Below are 22420 nucleotides of genomic sequence, written 5' to 3' on the forward strand. Positions count from 1 at the left end.
CTGACAGACATCTGGACAGACAGACACACTGACAGCCACACCCCCGGACAGACAGACACACTGAGACACACACACACCTGGATAGACACACATCCCCGGACAGACAGACATGCTGACAGACACACTCGGACAGACAGACAGACACAGAGGGACAGAAGCAACGTGCAGAAGCTGAACTCGGCTGGCGGCTGGTGGCCAGCCTGGCTGCAGCCCATCACCTGGGGCAGGGAAGAGCCGAGCCGTTCCTCGGTACGCACCAGTTACCTCCAGTCCCAGCTGCGGTCCAGCTGCCAAATCCCTGATAAAGCCAAGGGTGCAGAGACACGGCGAGTTGAAGGAACCAACTCACAGATCCCTAGAAGCGAAGAATCCGCGCTCACCAGCTCTTGTGTCATTTTCTGAACTGCAAAAAAAAAGGGCCCAACACAACCATCGGTCCAAATTTTTCAAGTCCAAGGCCTGATTTGACTTTTGATTTTCAGAGGACAACTATCATGTTTTTAAAGCAATAATATGCAGAAAAGAGGAATAGCACACTTGGTGATCTGCATGATTTATTTGGCCAAGCAAATTAATAATAATTTTTATCTGTTTGTCAGCGGGAATTTAATGTAGGCTAACAAGTCATTGCGAGTTTTCTTCAGATGGAAGCCTGTTCAAAACAGAACAAAAAAGATGAATTTGAGAAAAAAGCTTAATAAAGTCTTCTTTAAACGAAAACCGCTCAAGGCTTGGCTGTTAATCAAAAGAACACTTTTGATTACTTACCTTACTCAGCATCTTGAAACCAGAATCTGGCAGCAAGTTTTAAAAAGAAACCCTTTTCTCTTTCTTTACAGTCATCATTTATAACAGCTGAATTATTGGCTATAAATACTCTTTTCCTTCTGCTAATGTATTGTGCTTCTGGGATTGTTCAGAGCAAACATTCTGTTGCTAAGACAATAAACTCCTAAATTGGGGCTTCTGAAAAAAAATTTCAAGCACATTCCAAGCAGCAGCTATTCAAAGAATACCACTATGCCATCTTAACAGACTCAAGTTTTATTTTCACTGGTACTGAAAAATACTGAAATTTCTCACTGAATTTATTTTTTAAACATAGAAAGCTGCTGCTTTTGCAATACATGGGCACATATTTTTGTATATACCAAAGCTAAAAATTCAAACGGGATGAATTAGCAGAGAGGTTGCTGTTAGAAATAAAGAGCTTGACAAGCAAAATAGGCTTAAATGCACGTAAAATATTATAGAACATAGAAGATAATGGTTTAATATACATCCTGTTACACATGGAGAACAGTTTTTCTACATGTAATATGCACCTTAAAAAAAAAAAAAAGCTACCTAAAAGTCTTCCAAAAAACTAGTACTGGCAAGATTTGAGTTTTCTTGTTTAAACAATGTCCCGATAGATAATTTACATGAGATTATTTGGGAATATTGGTATGCAATAGTATAGCTATATACAACTCTTTACGCCCTTTATCATCACAGAGGTTACACGTTAGTGTTACGTATCACAAATACGTGTTACCTGATCAGCAACATGATAAAAGTCAGGCTCCACAGCCTGCAGTGCTTTTATTCTGTTCCCCTGACTCACACAAAAATCTCACGTATCACAACTCGGCTCTGTTTTTACATTGGAGGGGCCAGAAAGAGGGGAAGTTTGCAAGCACTGGGTGGCAAAACCCCCGGCGCCCTGGGGAAGTGCTGCTCCCACGCTGCTGCTCACACGGCTGCCAGATTTGGCTCCAGCTTGGGGAGAGATCTGTGCGCGACGCTTGTGGACAGCCGAGCTGAAAAGATACAGGCTTCCCGCATTAACACTCCGTGAGCTACATCAAATAGAGTTATCATATTAGCTGGCTGAAATTGTGTCATACTCTTTTATTTTTAGTATGCTATTATGCCTCTGGGATATATTTTATTTATCAGGGAATTGGACCTAAACAGATGTTGTAGCAGTTTTCTAAAGGGGGCTGGCTTTAGGCAACTTGCTGTGAGGTACCTGAAAGACTACACGTGTGTGTTTTGGCGAAGGGGCAGAATGAAAGCATGAGCCATGCAGATGTACACGCATCTTTTTTAGTCCCGAGCCACTGTTTGGAAATTACAGTTATTTTTTCAGACAGAGCGATCTAAAATATTTCACTGAAAAAAAAATTTTTGCCATAAAGAAAAATAGTGAGGTTCTCCCCAAATTTCTCGTCATTTAAAGCAATATTATGAAACAGAACAAGATATCACACAGCACTATGGGATTGCCCAAAGGACCAATAGCGACTATAATGGGTACAGCGGTGAGCTGCAGGCCCACGTGCACATGGGCATTCCCATCCAGGGGAGCTGCGAGTCCTAATGAGGAACACGAGAACTGTAATTTTCATGGGTAAAGTTCTTCAGTGTCAGCACAAAAGCTGACTTCTGCTTCCCCAAGCAAGCAGCATCTTGGAAAGCTGCCCTGGTTTCTTGGTCGCGGTTATCCTGTCATGCTGCTACGGGATGGGGTCTCTAAGAGATGCTCTCCGACATTTTATCACTTATTTCATCAAAGACTGTTGACAAGAAGCAGCAAAACTACATGGGGAAGGAACCAGGAAATAAGATAGAATTTTTTTAACGTCTTGGGTATAGGCTGTGCAGCAGACAAAGGACACTGATGGGGAAGGACCGCTGTCACAACGCTAAGAGATGGAGCTCAGAATTGCAAAAGCTTCTGTCAATAGAATTTCATACCCAATTATTGGCACGGGACTCCCAAATTTTATTTCCTGCAATTCTTCTGGCAAAAGGGCAGTTCTCACATGACCTCTATAATTTTTTTAATCCTATCAATGAAATAGTCTTTCCTTTGGGGCAGCCCATTTTCTCCGCTTTCAAAAGAGCTGATTTCCCTTAGCATCTGGAACTGTTTCATCGGAAAACTGACCATAAATAGTAAGTTTTCTCTTACAGAGATGAACTAACATCAGCATGTGAACATCTGCAAGCCTTTGATTTTGTTATAGTTATACTAGATGAGCCCACCCACAGAGGATGCCATCCAAACAGGCTTTTTTCCTTCTTAACCGGGCGAAAAATGGTCGTGCCAGGTGGCAAGTTTGAACACGCGTAAAGAGCGGACAATACGCACCAGCACAGGATTCTTGGGAGATGCATGCAGCTGCTGGGTATCGGCTGTCTCTCTGAGCAGGGATCACAACCAGTTTCTAATCTCACGCCTGCTTCTGGTCTGGGTTAGCAACACAGAGTCAGAGATGACTTGAACCTACCGGATAGGCTAAGAATTAACAGGTTATTTTATTATTTAACAAATCTAGGTGTTGGGAGCAACTCAGTGCAGCTCTTTTCTGTGTGAGAATGTCAAAGGTCTTTGATCTACCTGCCCTCCCTGCCCAGAACTGCAGCCAGTAGGGTAGGTGGGAGGGAGCAGAGCCTGATTCAACAGCAGCTACTGATCATTTTCTTGTCACTCTGTAGGTCACTGGCTGGCAGAAATCTCTGCAGAAACGCATCTAAAAATATTCTGAAAACTTGGCCTCTGCTGATGAGTAAATTGTGGTGACTCACGCTCCCATCAGCTCCAGACTTGATTACTGCAATTTGATGGACTGAGAAGCTGATATTCCACTGAGACTGCAATTTGCTTAGGGGAGCAGCCGAGAGGCCTCATTGGCACCAATTGCTTCCAACACATCTCTCTTGTTCTTTTAATCACTAACAAATTTAATTTCATTTCTCACTGAAGATCTCACTCTGCACCTTTCTGGCAAGAGAACAATTCAGAGGCTGCTTTCGTGACCTCTGCTACAGCTCTAGATGCCGGCATGAAGCAGACCCGCCTGTAGCGACGCCTCTCACCTGCTATTTCCCGGCATTGCTTTCTCTAGTCCTGCACATCTAAAGCCACTGGACAGTCCTTGTCCATGCTGCTCTGGAAGATTACTTACCAGCTCTGTTGAAGGAGAATTTTACAGGGACTGTACACATAAACTTCGAAGACTTTAATTCAAAATGCCTCCTGAAAGAAGCCGCAGTCTAATGATCACAAGTGATAATGTGGTTTAAGCAAGAAAACGGCAAAGAGGAGACAACCTCCCTCTTCTGACACTGTTCTGATACGATGCTGTAGTTTTGGTCTGGGAGACTGGGGCTACCCGTGGAAACAGGGACAAAAGAGATTCTGTTTGTTAGATGCTGGAAAGGGCAGGCCATCAAATCTAAAGTAAAATACTCTTCATTTACGCTCCTCATGTGCTACATTATCACCAGGCTTTGTTAGAACAATGGCAGGGCTTTTCAAACGGCTTCCCTAGGGAGACCCTTTGCAGCTTAACAGCCCTTTCACTGGAGATGTGCAAGTGTAACCAAGGGCAGAATTTAGTCTCTTGTCTATTTAACGCGTTTGCGAGGGACTGTGTGTGTTTCTGGCACTTTATAATAATAGTAATATAAATGCATTTGGATTATAACAAAATGGAGAAACTATGATTTAGCCCTTTACTGTGTTGTAATTCCCAAATGCATCAACATCTATTTAAGTGCAAAATAGTCTACAGTTTACAAATACAATGCTGCGATTGTCTGCTGTAAAGGTTCTGTATGAGATTATGATTCAATACAAAACACAATTCAGTGTCTGAAATTCCATTTTTAATGTCAGAATAACATCAAAAAAGTAGCTCTTTCTCCATATGCAGTCTTGAAAAAAAAATGTATACCAGAGACTTGGTCCTTTCTAGTGACTTCTACATACATAACTGCTCATCTCTTATGCACGTATGCACTTGCACAAAAATAAATGTGCTTGCAGACAGACAATATTTCATCTTGCCTTCTAACCTCCTGCTGTCAAGGTATTTCCACAGAAAACCGTACACAAATAAAACTAACAGCTCCTCTTTTCCTAACTGCCAGAATAACGTTAGGGGACTACTTCTGTAAAACCAAACTGCTGGATTACTCTCCTTTTGCTCTGTGAACAAGCACAACCGTGCAGCTTCTGCTGAGATTGCCTTTTCTGTCATATAACCTATTCACATTAACTAAAGGATCTGTAAGAAAAAACACAACACAATTTTGATTTTAACTACATAAAAAATTATTTATCTTGGACCTATTACTGGGGTCATCAAAAGCTTCTCAATTTAGTGCACAAAACAGGCAATAAAATGTTTGACTAAACACAAAGTGCTAAGATTCCCTGTGACCTCTGAATCTGAAGTGCTCTTTTATTGTCTGGGCATTTTTTTCCTCTGCTATCATTAGATGGGATTATAGATATGCAGAAGATAAGAAGTGTTGATAATCATTAAAACCCTTATGTTTTCACATGGGCAAAGTTCTCGTTCGCCATCGGTTTTGCCTGATGATGCTCAGTACCAGATATCTCTCAGTTAAATTTAAAGATAGGAAGTTGAAAAGATTCAGAACTGTTCTAACCCTCTACTGAAAAACTGGTAGAGTTCAATAAATTGATTTTCGGTTGATGACAATTTGCAATATTCTAGGACTTTCTTTCCCCAAGTTTAGTTCATAAAATATTTCCATATAGCTCACAGATTTTTTTTTTTTAAAGAACAAGCAAACAGTTTAAAAGCTTACCCACAAAAGAACAAAACATAGGTAACAGAGGATAACCTGGAGGATAAGTAATTTTATCTTGTTTTCCTATTAAAATTAAATTTAAAACCACTCTGTTTATTAAAGACATATAGGCATAATAACAAGTCATAAAACAAACATCTTAACAGTCTTTAAACATAACAGAACTGATATGCATAATTAATTTTCATTAAGTATGGATTTAACATATGTATTTCAGTTTTGCTTCATATTCCCTTTAGACCAACACCTCCAACACTCATACACAATATTTAGGCTGCCCCAAGCAATCAACAAGGACTTTGTAAAGGTTCTAACAAAACTCCATCTTAAAACAGTTTGAAATATTTGTAAATGTAGAAAAAAATTAACAAAGGAAAAAGGATGTGTTCAGTGGAACCTAAGCAAGTTGTTGGATGTACTGAAAGTCGGAGATTCAGTACGTAGAGGTAGCTCAGTAAGGGTACTTGCAGTGTTCTGACTATCTAGCATTGATGCAAGCATAGTAAGTTACTGTATGCTTGAATTCTTCCTATATATTTTAAAAAAATGAGCACTCTTTCTGGGCCTGTTGCTTTGCCATTCAAAACCAACACAAAGATTTATCGAATTCAGTGGGATTGGGATTAAGTCCTTATATACTCTGGAAGTTCAGGTTTATGGAAACAGAACGAAAAAAACCTGTCCTGAGTCTGAACTCTCAGCTGCAGGCAGGGTTTTTAAGCGCAGACAAAGGAATTTTTTCCCATGTGGAGCCTGTTACCAGTGAGCACGCTTAAGGAAGGGGAACCTTGAATTTGGTCCAAGAACACGCATGCTGTTCTCCAGTTACCTCGCAGGTTGGCCTGTTGGTGGATCTGACCATACTACCTAAGGATGCGCTGATCGAAACTGTGAGCTCACCGCTCGCTGCCCTTTGCAGAGCACAGCCCTGGGGGACATGGGTGGTGGACAGTGTCCCCAGCCCTCCTGCCTTCTCAGGCCCCTCCTGGGAATGAAAGAATTCAGCATGTTGCCACCTCACGTACCTTTGTTACATGGTGGTTTTAACGGTGATGACAATTCTGAGCAAGGTGATGCTGCCAGCTCCCAGGAGTTTCTCAAACAGAGCAGTCTTGCACTGACTGACCATCAGGTAAAGCACCCATGATTGGTACCAGACTACTTTCCTGTTGTTCACAGGAATAACAGGCTAGGAATAACAGACTAGGTAAACCAAACACAGTATTTTTCACTAAGGCTTTAAAAAGGATATGAATTTAATATGCCTATTGTCATACGCAAGATCTTTATCTTGTGTAAATGGCTACAGCCTTATCAGAGCTATGATAATTTACATCTGCTAAAGATCTGCTCCTAGGCATCTGCGCTCAGTTGCGCCAATGCAATGTTAACCATGGCACACATGAAACTTCTCCATTTATATTGATCCCAGTTTGACCTATTTCTTTCATTCAGTTTAATGTTTTAATGCACAATTGCCAGCACAGTTTTTGCAGATGGGTACAGAGTCTGGACTAGAGTACACTTCTGAAATCATAATCTCCCAGACAAGATGCAGTGCTGGCTCTATGTTTAAATACATGCCTGTGTTCCTTTCTCTTCGTCTTAGAAATAGTATTTTGTATTCCTTTTTATGTAAGTTTATTAAAAAGAGTAACATTTTATTTTTAAAAAAGTTGTGACTGATTGTCAAATTAGCTAAGAGCGTTTCTCTTACTATAACCTTTTAATTGGAAAAAAAATAATTGTCAACTTTCTTGTCCTCACAAGCTATTATTCACTACCAATGCAGCAATATAGAAAACATAGCTTGGCTTACTACAATAAAGGCTCTGTTTCAATATTAGCATCCTAAATTCTGTCACCGCAGATCTCCGTGCATTGCACCAGGGGAAGGAAAAGAAAAAAGAAAAACAAAAATCTGTGTTCTTCAGGGGTAAATTATAAAAGATCTCCTAGCTGCAAACACAAATACTTCACTCATAACCCAAGCACCAGACCATTTGTTTGAAGAAGCTTATGAGGCATTTAAGATATACAATGGCACAATATCATACAATGGAATTGAAAGAATTTTTTTGAGAAACCATTAACTTTGAAGGAATGTCTAGACAACTGTGTCAACAAATGCAAATAATTCATGCTTCTCAGCTTCTATCCAATGGATGGCCCCATGCTGAGTATACACAAACTCAGAAGAAAAAGGCATGTCACAGTCATATGACTAGGGAGTGTAACAGAGTCACACAGAAATTCAAGTCAATCTTGGAAAAAAAGAACCTTCAGAAAGCTCTTCCCCAGGGTAAGCCAGCAGTGGGATAGGCTTCTGGTCATTTTGGCTACTTTAAAACAGAGACTTACATCTGGTGCACCCTGGCTTCAAAGCAGGGGCAATGGAAGAAACAGCTGATAGTCATGACCATTCACTCAGTTAGAAAAATAAAAACTAAAGGACTCCAAAATACTGTACAACCTCTTGCAGTAACCAACAAAGTGGCTTCTGGAAACAATGCTTTTGCCAAAAATGTATCTGTAAGGCACTTAACAGGTATCTTTTTAATATATATATATATATATATATAAAAATAAAATATGCACTGAAGCAACATTCACAAATACCCAGTTGTCTCAATTGTCTGTGTGTACAGTATAGTACATATATACATTCACTGTGACACAGGCCATCTCCATATTTATACCTTCACGGGTGTTTTGGGCTGCCTGGTTAACTTCAGTGCCTGTGAACAGTAAACAAAACAGTCACTTTTTCATATTCTTAAAAGAACCAACAGCACAAGACAAGATTTATATTTACTAGGGGCAACAAAATGCTGCATGCACTTCTGGGAGGCTAAGTGAGGAGTCAGCACGCAGCTGCCAGGCCACTCTGGCGTTTGTGACGATGGTTTTATCTCTAATAGCCCACCATACCTCCTCACGTACAGATAGCCTTAACAGAGGAACCCCAAGGAATACGGCTGCAGCGTCAGTGAAGGAAGCAGAGGTGGATCTCAGATGTCTTTTAGAAAGCAACTATTTGGACCCCACTGAAACCACCTGTGGCACAGACACAAGAGCTTCTGACCCACTTAGGGAAAGACTGAACAAAATTTCTGCCAACCCCTCTGTGCTCCCTGGCCTCCTTCCCTGTGGCTCGAAGCCTGCTCAGAGTATAGTCACTGCTGCAGTGGTGAATGTCACACCCCTCTGATGTTTATACCTCCCTTTCTGAGATGATCTTTGTAGCTCTAGTCTACTCTTACTGAGGAGGAGAGGAACCACACACCTTCATTTGATGGCAGGGCCCAGCTGGCCAACTATGGTTGCTGAACTATCTATTCAGCGTGTGACAGAAGTCCTACTTGAACGATAGGTGATCACGCTTCTAGTCTGGCAGGAAGCAGCCTCTCTAACTTAGAGCAGGTAAATGTGACAGGCTTAAAAGCTGTTAGGTTTTCAGCTGCTTCTGTACAGCAATGCGGTCACTGTGAAGGATGCCTCTTGTTGGTGTGCTCTGCAACAAAAAAGTTCAGTGCTTTCTTGTGCAGAACAAATCGGCCTGAGTGAGAGCGAAATGAATGAAATTTGCAAATTCCTGAAATTTGGAACCTCTGTTTTCCTTAGCCTTTTGGGTGAAGTGCCCTGACAGACCAGCATTTGCCTGCTGAGTGAGAGACTTATCATTTCCAGAGGCTTGACTAAATAAACAATTTTTAGTCTGAGAGATGTTTGATGGGTCTTCTTATTGTAGATATTAACCTTTAATATTGTACATTTAGAGCTTGTAAGCACTGCTTGAAAAACACTCCAGCTACAAATGTAAATCCTTAAAAAAATCCAAACCTTTAAAAATAAATAGGCTATATTCCCCTCAGAAACACCAGCTTTCAGAAATACCAGCATTTAACTATTGTTAAATCTACCCATTTGAGATGAGTCTTTTGGATATTATTCAGCAGGAGACTTTGGAGAGAGGCATCGTTCCACATTTTGGGGAAACAGTTTTTTAACTTTGTAGTCTGGCAGATTCTGCTTCCATATTTACAAACTAGAGATACCTTAGTGTAGATGAACCTCTAAATATTTAAATTCAATTTCATACAACCAGATCACATGTACTATCATAATTAAGTAAGAATGTCACTGCAGTTGAGTGCTGTGACTAGGTAACCGCCTCCCCCTGCAAAAGAGATGCCAAAATGAAGCCAAGGTGTTTATAGAAAATAAACATCAAGGGTGATGATGACATGTTTATTTTCAAAGCGGGAGACCATTATCGAGTCACAACATTCACTTCTATTATACTTATTGCAACTGTACGAGACCCAACCTCATTGATTTTTTTCAAAGAGTAATTAAAATAACATTTGTGAATAATACAGAAGACCAACTGAAGAAACTGCTGCAACAGAACAACAATCCCCCAAAGTGGTTCTGCAGTAGCATTACAGTCTGATTAACACAGGAGGTTTATCTGATGCTTAATGAATAAGAAACTAGTGCTGATGAAGTGTAAATCTCTCCAGTAGTGGTTGACTTTTCTGATGCCCTGTTTAAAGGCTGTGTTAACTTGCAGTGACTGACAGCAGCCCCTCAAGGCCATTACCACCCCTGAGGATCAGGGAGGTCTGGAGGAGCTCCAGCTCCACCCCTGGTTTTGGCAGCAGAGAACAGTTAGACGCTGAAGGGGAGCCAGCACTGCATGGATCATTCTGTCACTGGTAGTGTCAACTTTAGGCTATCTTTCTGCAGGAATAGCACGGAATTTTCTTTACATAACCAGCAGTGTCCCCTGATAATTTCTGATTTAAAAAAAACATGACTTTCAGACTGATGGAGAAATGACGTATGATTCTCAAATTTTCATTTTTGGATGCTAAGTTTGTCTTAACAAGGTCTGATTTCTGGACTCAGTTCCTGAAAATTGAGAATTGTAAAAATCCTGCTTTTTACTATTCACGTAGCCAAAAGTGGAGCCACATACAAATCACTGATTTGGGGAATTTTAGCATTTAAGATAGCAAGGTGATTTCAGTGGAGTGAAGCTACTAAAATGGCAGCCTGTTGGGTTTTGCTGAAAATTGGAAACATGGAAGTTATCAAAAAAAATTTCTCCACTGATGAGTGGAGAATGCAGGGTACTGGTGGCGCTGGGCTTCCCACAGTAGGTGCCAACCTTCACCTAAAATAGCTGTCAAAGACTGCTTCAGTTGCCACATCTTCTTGATCCATATTATCTCAGAACATTAAACGCAGCATTAAAATCAGTTACATGGACTAGCTTTCTGCAAGGTGGTTACTACTGTTCCGAGTACCTGACGAAAACCATTGCAGTTACTTCATACAGATCACAGAATGGCTGTCAGATGTCAATAGCTTCACTTCATACTGAAATAAGCATAATTTGAATCACTGATGTCAATGTAAAAACCTCTAGGTTACAGTCTATAATCCTACAAGCTATCCCATGCCATAATTTTGGCATGAAATGTGATGCACCAGACTCGTGTAGACTTCTTGCTATTGTAAAGGGTGACCCAAGCAGAAAAAAATTAAAAAGTTTTCATCCTGCTTCAATTCAGTTCAGGAAGTGCCCTCATTTTACCTGATTTCCCCAACTCCCATGCCAGTGGACAGATCTTTGTCACTTCTCTATAAAGGAGATCCAAAGCTGTGATTATTAGCTAAAGATGGAGCCATTCTTATTGGGCATAATCTGAATTAATAATTTGAATGAATTCATAATTTGAAGTAACCATAGAGGTCTAACTTCAAGATTTGAACCTTTCCAGAGCCAAGGGGGGATATAGTTCAGCATTTTTAATTTGATACTACTGTGACTATCGCTGTCATAAAGGAAGTAAAGAAACAGAAAAATCCCTACCATGGGATCTCCAAGAAGGAACCTGAGGAGTTTAAGACATGTGTTTAGGTATTTTTTTCCTCATAGCACACTTCCCATTATAAATCAAAACCAGCAATTCTTACCTTTTGCCTAGAAACCATCCAAGATTTTATTGTTGGTACCAACAGACTGCCAAGAAGAATCTGAGCAGGATGATAGATGAGTAAGGGGACAGAAATTAAGGACAGGTGCTCATAACCCGCAAATACTATCTTCAGCATTGGAATCCCTGCAGGCAGAAAAACAGGAGACAGACTCTCACCTCAGACTTTGAACTCCAGATAAAAACAAAGCATTTTATGTTGCATTGACGTTTCACAAAAAAAAGAAAACCAAAAGAAACAAAATGAAGACTCAGAAGTTTTATATAAAAAAAATCAACCCAAATAAACCAGCAAGGACATGAACAAAAAAATACACAGCAGAGAAAGTTCTGTGGCAGAAAGGAAGGAGTAGGGGAATGCCATAAAAGATCTTTTCTAATTATGCTAATAGCTGTCAAACTCCTGCTGAAGACTTCATATAAAATACATTCTGCTATAGCATGACTGTTCGGTTGCTGAGCATAGCTCTGTGCTGCTCATTTACTGCTTCCTCTCACTGTGCTCTGTTTTGTGTTTTCATGATTGTCCTCCATCCAGCTTGCCTGACTCCTGCTTGTAACCCTTCTTCAGCCCATTCACTGCTGGAGGAGGGTTGCGTTTTCCTGGCATGCTCCCTGCCAGTTGGTGAGTCCCCAAATGACAGCCTTTCCTGCTTGCACTGGTTCATGCAGTCATGGTAGAGAGTCAAGGACTCTGCAGGTGAGCGCTCATGTGTTAGAGAACAAAACTCTCTGCTCAGCCTGCATGTTTCAGAAGAGATGCAGCATGAGAGAGAAAAGGTTCAGTGAACTGAGTGAGCAATATGAAGTGATCGTGCCTATGAAGAGTTAGGGAGCAGCTGGCGTACAGAAGTTGCTAAATGCTGGAAGAAGTGAGTGTTAAGAGCTAGAGATGGCCCATTTTTCCCAAGAGCTGGAATTCGCACTCAAATTTGATGATGTGACATGTAAAATTAAATTTGATTTCGTTTTGCAGTAATGACACCCATGATGTTTACTTTGAACATGTTATTGATCAAAATTATCCATTTACATCTTGGAACTTTGCTACCATACTCCACAAAGCATAGGGGTGGGCAAAACTTGCAACCATCTCCGTCTTGCCCGACCAGACATTTGCACAGTTGCCAACAAGAGCAGCTGCGATTCCTCAGGAGCCCCCTGAGAACATACATTATTTTCTCCCTCATCTTAAGTGTCATTCTAGGAATCTTCTGCCAGCATCAACCTTGCAGAGAAGCAGACTACACAGAGCTCATCTGTGTGTCTCCTGTCTTAGCAATGACAAAAAGCTCAGCTTTGTGTCACATGCCCTCCATTCCCCCATCAGTAGATGTTTCAGGTCAGCCAAAGTTGCCATGTTTACATAAACTTTTCTCTATGTCTTGGATAAATTGCCGTTCTCAACCTTTCAGGTTTTCCTTAATAAAAGCTGCCTCCTCCCTATGTGAGGAAAGAGCTTATTTGTTGAGTATGACCGCTCCACCCGCTATTGCTGACCCATGTCTAGGCTTCCTGAAATCTTCATGATGTTTCCACAGCACCATTTCTTGTATTATTTTGATTAGCTTCATCACATTACACCACTAACAATCTCATCCCCATACTAGTAGCTTTTACTTATGTAGATATTTCCAGGGAAAGATTAAATCAAATAAATAAAGGCTTGCATGCTTAATTTCAATATTATAATTACCTTCAAAACAACATCACGGACCTATCACAATAGAGCTGCTTATTGTTAATACTAATTTCTGGGGTTTGGGAATAGATAGCATTTGGTTAGAAATTAAATGGGCGTGTACATTGCATTAAGGAGTGTAATTTACTTCAAATGCCTATCATACTGGTTTTGTAAACAGGTAAAGGTTTTATTGCCTGTTTCCAAGTCTCAATCCTTGCGGGTCCTTCTCTGTTCTCTAACCACAGAAAAATAAACTAGAGTCCCATGCTATGAACAGGCTATATTAACGTTCAGTACCTGGTGTTTTGGTAGTGCAATTTCATCCATAGATCCAAAACACTTTAGTAAGCTGAACAGGACTCCTACAGAGAATCAGAGAACACTAAAATGACTAGCCTAAGATCACACAGAAAACTAACAGCAGAGACGTGAACAGAATGGATCCAAAGTGACTGAGACATGCTTTAAATTACTGCACCTTTTCTGAAAGAAAAGATGAGAAATTCCAGCCTAAAAGGTAAATTCTCTAGAGGAAAGCTATTTCAGTAAACTAGGAAAAGAAAATTAAAGTTGTCAAATATAAATACAAAATACTATAATTAGTGTGACAATATAATTAGATCACTGGGTGGAAAGAGGTTCTTAATTCACAGCTTGTTTAAATACATGTCACAACAATAGCTTCCTGTAAGCGACTGATGTGCAATTAAAGTTCCTGTTATTTATCGGGAAAAACTAACTGGTGAAAAGAAGAAATAATACTCATTTTTGCAGGTAAGCATTACTTCAATGGAAAGAAAAGGTCCTGTTGCCTTTTTCTGCACTTTCTGATTTTTATACTTCCAACTTTGCCAGTATGCAACTCTCTCAGAAAATATTTCATGACAGAAATCCACAGACTACAGTCACAAATGCTTGTGTCAGCAATATTACCTACCACAAAGCTAAACAAAACAGCAGGGGTTTTATTTATTTTTTAAAATGTCGTCTAAACTTTTTCTGTAGCAATACATAGTAACTGCAAGCATCAGTGTGACTGCTAATGTTTTCCAAATACATAAAACCCATGCAAATTCCTAATTAGGAAAAACATATTTTAATAGCTACTTTTACCTCTCTCAAAAAAAAACCAAACCAAACCCTGTATTTTCAATACAAACATATAAAACACTTGGGGGGGAAAAAAAACCCAAACAAAATTAAAACCAAATCCTAGCCAAAGGAAGAAAAGTGACGTTAAAATGCCTGGGCTTCTGCTGTATGCTGAATCTTAGTCTGTAATGCATTTTCAAAATGAGATTATGAACTAGCGCTAAGAGAAGCTGTAACAGAAACACTGACTGAAATGGTAGTGACATGAACAGGTGCAGTTATAATAAAACTAATACAGTGAGTGAGATGAGTTTAAGTCTTTCAGATAGATAGCAAGGGATGAAGGTGGTAAGCAAAATGGATATGGTTATCTCTATTTTGGGCTGTCCACTCCTCTTTTCCTCATCTTTGATAGCATATAGCTTCCGGTGCTAATGCAGTATGATAGCTACACTAAGTCTAAGATAAATAAAATTTTGCACAGGATCAAATCACAGATATTAAAACCCAGACCACTACCTTAGTCTTAAGTTTCCTCAAAGGACACAGCAGCTTCTCCCTCTCCCCACCCCCCAATATTACTAGGGTATTTATTTGCCATCTGGAGGGAGCATTAAGGCTTCACACATATGAAGAATAATGCCTGTGAGGATTTTTCGTTTTGTTTTCATGGAGCCATTAATCATGCTTTTCTGCATTTCAGGGTAATTGGACTGACTTCTATGGGTCTTCACCTTGATTGACACTGGAGGAGGAACACTGGCATTATCAGTTTATAGACAATCTTTTCGTTAAGTTTTAAGACTGCTGTCATGGTCTGAAGGCTCATGCCACAAACACCCATTCACGTTGCTGTGGTTTATGAAGTTACAGGCTTCCAGCAGCTTGGTTCAACTCCTCTGCCAAAGACCCTCACTCACTACCTATCATGAAAACTGAATGACAAAGTGCTCCTCTGTGGTTTGGTGCCAACTTGGGCAGCTTTGCTCAAAGTAGGGGTGTAACACTGTCGAGTTGCCAAAAATCTTTCAAACAGCTTTACTGCATGAATGTGTGTCCAACTCCTGGATCAGAGTTGACCAGACACTGCGATAGGTGCAAATCAGGGGTCTATCCCATCCTCCTCCAAAGAAAAAGGGAATGTGGTACCCAGCTGGGTGAGAAAACAGCACCTCACCTGGCCAGGACTAGAGGGCTGTAGCAGAAGGGAGGAAGCACTGAGATCATCCCACAGATATCCCTTACACACAAGGATCACTGCTATTCCCAAGCTTTCTACCCTGAATTTCCCTTTTCTCCTTTGTTTGGCTACGTTTCTCCTACCAGTGCTCCCCTGTGTTCCAATCTTCCTCCTTGCTTTTCGGCTTAGGTATTCAGAGGTTATTTTTCTTTTTCTGTTTGTATTTTCTCCCTTCCTCCTTCTTCCTCCTTTTCTCCACTCCCATGACGCTTCTAGCCTGCTTGGTTTTGCTTCCCAAGACCTTTGATTCTGCTCACTTGCAGCAGGGTAAATTTTGTGTACTTCCACTAAAATCACTAAGCTCCAATGTGGGCACTAAAACCAGTCCGCTGAAACCGAGAGAAGTTGAGTTAGGCCTGTGATACAGAGTACATTTCATTTTTTCTCCCTGTTTGCATCCTCACTCAGCCCATTTCACGTGAGACCTTTGCAAATCTGAGGAAGAGCTAGCAAGAGAAGAGCTGTTTATCTGTGACCTTCAACAATGACAAGGAAGAGTGAGAGGACTGCTCTCACAGACTGGTATAGGAAAGCCCTGTTTGCTCTCCACTGCTCCAGGGTATTCCAGTTTGGCTCCAAGGCTGGGGGTTTATCAGCCCTGGTCAAAGGCCAGTGTTTAGTAGCCTGCAAAACTGAAAGCTATTTATCCTTCCTCCAGGTTTGCACCCAGTACAATCTCCCACATCCTCCCCTTTCCCCTTTGCCACTTTCACATTTCGTAGTCACCTTCTTAAAAGGCCCATGAAAATATTATGCTGCACTTCACTACATTTACTTAACTGTAAAATAATAATAATAAAAAATCCTAAAACATTTGAAGGTATTTTTAAGAGAATTTAAATATAGGGCTCTTTTCATCTAGCTATCACTGCAGTAATATAAATGAAGCAAATTAATTTTAATGCTCCAAGGTACTGATTCTGTGTCACTGTCACTGACAGGATCCAACTAGACTTTATGAGATGGCATTTGACTTTATGGAAGTGAGCACTGTGCACGCATTTACAATTTTACAGGGACTTTAAGCTGTCATGCTGAAAAATGTTTATAAAACATTAATCAAAAAATGCCTCTTTAATACAATGCATTGTCTGAAAGATGTTAGAAGGCACATATTGTAAATGGATTCTTTTTCTGACTAAAGTAATTTCTACCAAAAGCCTTTCCCCACTGCTATACAAGTACACAGTGTGGAGAGATAAAGAGCACTTTCTCAGCACATTACTACCTGATCCAAACACTTGGGAAATCACTAATGTACAGCATGCCATATTTCCATGTCACACATGACACATTTGTCTAAAATTACCCAACAGAGTTTGACATTGCAGCATATTCCATAGCAGAGCTTTCAACTGACATCTGCCAAGTAAGAACTTCAAGTAGGAGCTTTCTTCTTCTAACAAGCAAGTAAGAGTTTTCTTTTATCCTATACCCACGATGGAAGTGATAAAACAATAAGTACTGAAAATCAGGGTTTTTTTCTATTTTAGTATGTTTATTTTATGCTCACTGAATGTGTAAGCTCCCCTTAAAGCACTGTTTCATCATTTGCTGTTTTCTATCACATTGCAGTGGGTTCAGGGAACTTAATAGAACATTTTTATTACCACCGAAACATAGGCCATTATCTCTCACACCCAAAGCAGAATTATTGCTAGATGCTCTACTTACATACTTTACTGTATAGGTTTTCCCCCTTCAGTGTCTTCATAACAAACAATTTATCCTAAAACTTTATTGCTTACATTACTGAAACACATTCCAAATCACAAAACACTGCAGCATTTCTTCTTAGGAAAAGAGGTTTGGGGCAAAACAAAGAGGTCATCACTAGGGCTATGGAACCACCAGGCATTCAGGAATCAGAATGCCAAACAACCCTCACACAGAGGCAGTGGAAATACTTTGAAGAAAAGCCTTAGCCTCTGGATTTTCAGTTCTCCCGGCTACTCCTCTATACATTTCAGAACTCTCAATTGGCATAATCTTCAAGTGCAATACACAAAATGAATCAAGTGTATGATGGTAGCTTCTCCGACACTCTTCATGCTACTCTCTTTCTGAAGGATCCTCTCAGGGGTTGATGTGAAGGCAACATTAGTAGGTCAAATAACTATTTCTTTTTTTTCAACTGAGAAAAGGCGTGTAAGAAGGGGCATATATTGCATTAAACCCCTCCTAAGGTGCCAGAGCAGGGGGTTTCTGAGCTTATCCCTGTGAAGACAATGCCAAATGAGCACCTGAAATTTTACCGCCAAGTTTCAGAATAGTATCGCACGCAGCCCAGTGACTGCACGGTGGGAAGGGGTGGTGAGATCTAGGCAAAATCCAGTTTAGAGGATTAGGAGAAGGCTGTTCATGCAGACAGCTACCAGAATGGTAACATGCTGCTAATCTCTTGTTTGAAAACTTTCTTAAGGGTTTCCCTGTTTCTTCCCAGGCAAATCACATTGCTGTGGTTAGTTTTGAGGAGACAGAAGTCTATATACTATGCCTATCCTCAGTGAAGGCTAGCCAGGGATAGGAGACGTTTCTTTCCCTTTTTCAGACTCTGTTATGACATACTGAGATCACAATAGGAGATACTTTCAACAAATTAACTGGTTAAGGATTCTTTTTCCTACCTGCATGCCCTTTCCAAAGCATGCACTGAACTCAAGTTAAATGCTCTTCCATCAGGTCCAGCTTTTTTCAGGTATGGGAGTAGCTGAATGATATCTGACAACCCCTAACAATACAAATATTCACTTGCTATTGAGTATTCCCATTTCAGCTGAAGAAAGCACCTTTCAAAGTAATACAAAATCACATTACATTGGAGGGAGAACAGATTATTTGACGCTGAGCCTAAAACAGGCAGCCAAGCTCTTCCCCTGGTGAAAAATTCCTCAGAGGAAAATTTGGTAGTTCTTTTCCAGCCCCACTCCAGTTTTAACTTTGAGATTTCTTTTGCTCTTAGCCCTAACCAAAAGATCCTAGACCTTACAGTCATTTTGTACTCTGCAAAGGAATCAAGGCTGAGAGAAGTAATAGACAACCTTTGCTACTCTCTTGTCCAGAAGGAAGTAAGTGTCAAGGTAAGATTCCATCTGCAGTGGTTGGACAATGGTTTACAACGGTACAATGGTTTGTGGCACTTTTGGTTCAATCACACCTCAGTGACAAAGACTACTATTACCATGGAAATTTGACTTTTGCCAGTACGCATAAAGAGATCATCCATCAGCACAACCACAACTGCCTCCAGGTGACATGACAGTCTCTGATTGGGAAGGATCTGCAATGTTTGCAGCAGTTGAGACTACATTCCCCTTGCCTTTTTGCCCACATAAATGCTGTATGAAGACTTGTGCTTAAAATATTTTCAGGGAAAAAAGACAATTTTTTCAGTACATTTTCACATTTCAGGTCAGTGATAAGTGTAATGGAAAGCAAAAAACAGGCTCACAGAGTGGTGAAAACAAACATCTGAGGGGGAGGTTTTACAAGGGACTGGTGAGATGTTAAGGGAGTCTGGAAGAGCTGCAGGGGAAAACTGCAAAATGGAGGGCTATGGAGGTCTGCGTGGACTCTAAAATCTTCAAAGACATTTTCACTGTTGTCCCTCTTCTTGGGGAAGAACAATGATTTACCAGAATATTCAACAAGCCCTCGCTTCAGACTAAATGACTTACCTGAGGACTAAAGCTATTGGGAAGGCTCTGTACTGAATCAGAGCTGTGTGGTCACATATTGGCCATATAGTTATGCTAGGACACAAGAATTTTGCTGAGACCCACACTATTGTTGTAAGAGACTGGACTGGTCTAATATTTAAGTAAAGAAGGAGAAGGAGGAAGAGAAATGAATGAGAAATAAGATATTGCTTTTGCCATAACTCTAACAAGAATAAAAAAAGAAGAAAACCTAATATGCTTTGAATGCTTTTACTAATTCTTGTTCTTCAGGTAACTGGCTCACTATACTCATCACAGAAATCAGTAATTTAAGTGCAATGTAAGTACAGTTACTAGGAAACAGCACATCTTGATATTATCAAAGTTTTAAGTAAATAAAAATGTAAAAGCTGTGAGGAAAAGAAAGAAAGTACAGTTTGTCTACTTCTGGGTTTTCAATGGGTGCATTCAGATTGGAAGTGATGTTTAATGAACAACATAGGCAATCTTACCAGCTGCTAACAACGAAACATTTAACACCAACAACTGAAGACTAGTGCCTTAGACACCAAAACACCTCCACCTGTCTGACAATATGGTAGTAGTAATTAGTTAACAGGGAATTCAAGAATGAATTGAACCACCATAAGTCATATTTTAAATGTGACTTATCCTTAATTTGACACCACAAGGCAGGCATAGCAATGATGTAAGCTGATCCTCACACTTCAGTGCTTTTTTTATTGCTTGGTTATCAGTTCACTCTTCATTCACGTAACATGCTCAAGGCGCAGGGTAAATTCTTCCTTGTAATTCACTAGCAATATCTAAGCTATAAAGTTTAGATATTAAATAAATATATCTTATTTAGATAAGAACGGAATTTAAACACTTCCTTCCCTTCTCTAGAATTCTTGTAGACAACACTTTTTGAAGGTTTAATTGGTTAGACCTACCAACAAAAGAAATTCTGGACAAAGAGATTGACAGATGTCCTAAGAACATAAAACTGAGATTTGATTATTTCCTTGAACATTACTGTCCTTTCCACACATAACTGAGGCTAAGATTTCTCAGCATTAAAAGTTTTAATTGCATGGATCTTATTTACACATATTATTAAAAAAGACATTATAAATTCTGGACAAAGAGATTGACAGATGTCCTAAAAACACGAAGCTGAGATTCGATTATTTTGATTATTTCCTTAACATTACTACCCTTTCCACACATAACTGAGGCTAAGATTTCTCAGCATTAAAGTTCTGATTATGTGGATCTTATTTACACATATTATTAAAAAAGACATTACAAACGTGGTTTATAGTTGTTCTCACTATATTGGTAAACACAAGCAGGAAAGGATTATTCTCCAAGCTGTTTCATACTATCTTTTAATTAGATTTTTTTAAATCTTTTTTTCTCCTGGAACCTTGATGTAAAGGAAAACATGATACACAAATTCATTATAAATGGTAAAAACAATGAAACACTTCTTTTCATAAAGAAAAAAACATTTGTTAGCAATACTAGCATAATTTTTCCTTTATTCCTCTCTTCATCTGATTTCTATGGCAAAGAAAAGAAGATATGAGGCCAGAAAAGCTTCAGTGCCCCACTTATTTGGGAAGGCATTTTGAGAAAACAGCTCACTACCTGGAAATACTAGGATACTATTTCCTATTCTAAAAGTCTATGGACTAGGGCTATGTGCTTGTAGTGGTCATGGCAGCTTTTAGAGGATGATCCCTCTTCCAGATTCCCAAGACTACCCTGTAATAGGAGATTTCTAAAATTTGCTGCTGCTGTTGATTTTTCACATCTTTGCACCCACCGTTTTAGAAGTGTCTGGAGTCAGCAGCTCAGACTGGCTGCCAGAAGGTGCACTGAGAGAGCAAATGTAGATGCAACTCTCTCAGGGAGACTCAACATCATCTTCAATACTCGCCAGCTTTAGTATGGGTGACACTTGTAGCCTCTGCCAGCTTGAGGTAAAAAAAAAAACCCAACTTGAGTCATGTCCAAACGAGGATCTTCCCAAGGGTAACCTGTCAGCTGTCTGCTGAATATAATGATGTTTCTTAAAGTAGGTAAATTAACTGTAACTGGTTTTGGTGGGGAGGGAGGGCTCTTGTGTCATCATCATTTTACAGATGGGTATGTGTGTTTATTTTTATTTTTTTTATTATAGAGAGGTATGAGCTCGCTGTCATTAAAAACCTGCGATCTGGTTTTTAGTGTCTGATCCAATTACGTGTACATCTGGGAAGACACACAACCAAATAAATAATTGGAGAGGTGCAACTCTGAAATGACAATTGTTATTCATCGATCTCTTTCTGCAAGTCGAGATTGAGAGATGTAAACTTCAAGTGAATGAGATCTCCTGGGTGAGATTCTTCAGTTCAAACACAGTAAACAACTGTTGTCCTCTGATGCACATTTTAGTACTGCTGGAGGCAAACTTTCTAAATATTAATAAAAAACCTACTACTGGCAGAGTATACAGATGAAAAGGAAGCCCTGGGAGCTGGTACAGAATTTCTTGCCACATTCTAGGTCTAAGCAAAGAAATGTTTCAGGTCAGAAAGGAAGGGAGATTCCCTAATTTAGTCTAGTATTTTGGAATCACAAAGAGGTCAAAATTGAGTAAACTGCAATAGATTAGACATGCTATATTGTGAATCTTGTGATTAAAAAACAAGGGAGAATCAGCTACTCTGTGTCCAAAAGCCACTGTAACTCACTGAACCATTTCCTGCTTTCAGATTGGCCTGCCAGAACATTTCCTTCCTGAAAGTAGAGTCCCTAGGGATGCTCTGGTCTGAAGGAGACAAACGGGGTGCTTGCCCAGCCACGTATATGAGTAGCAAGGGAAAATAAAAGAGATGCTCTGGCACAGACTATCTCAGTGACCACAGGCTACGCAAAACTGTCAGTTTGACTTCTTGTGGAGATAGACCCTTCACGTGAGCGGTGGCCTCAGTATTATAGAAATGTTTACACACATGCAAAATGGCATCTCACCTTGGGTAGGTTTGTCTGTGCAAGAAGGAAACATTCATACTATTCCCAGTTACAGAAATCTTCAGTCTATGTTTGGTTTTGCTAATATTCTGATATG

At 39.9% G+C, this 22420-nt stretch overlaps 1 protein-coding gene across 10 annotated transcripts in view; it reads right to left on the reverse strand.

Moving 5' to 3' along the window:
• Positions 1 to 4637: 4637 nt before the first annotated feature.
• Positions 4638 to 22420, reverse strand: part of SLC10A7 (solute carrier family 10 member 7) — a 156852-nt gene continuing 139069 nt past the window's right edge. For 6 of the 10 annotated variants that reach the window (XM_074867422.1, XM_074867423.1, XM_074867426.1 and 3 more), the window contains 2 exons: positions 11602 to 11747; positions 9051 to 9127 (listed from right to left, as the gene is read on the reverse strand). In XM_074867422.1, the coding sequence (XP_074723523.1) occupies positions 9062 to 9127; positions 11602 to 11747 (212 nt within the window). In that variant the 3' untranslated portion in view covers positions 9051 to 9061. Of the gene's footprint in view, positions 8352 to 9050; positions 9128 to 11601; positions 11748 to 22420 lie in introns of those variants that run through there. The other 4 variants (XM_074867427.1, XM_074867420.1, XM_074867425.1 and 1 more) reach the window with 2 other exon arrangements.

This window comes from Strix uralensis, chromosome 4 (assembly GCF_047716275.1).
Source record: "Strix uralensis isolate ZFMK-TIS-50842 chromosome 4, bStrUra1, whole genome shotgun sequence".
Lineage (NCBI taxonomy): Eukaryota > Metazoa > Chordata > Aves > Strigiformes > Strigidae > Strix > Strix uralensis.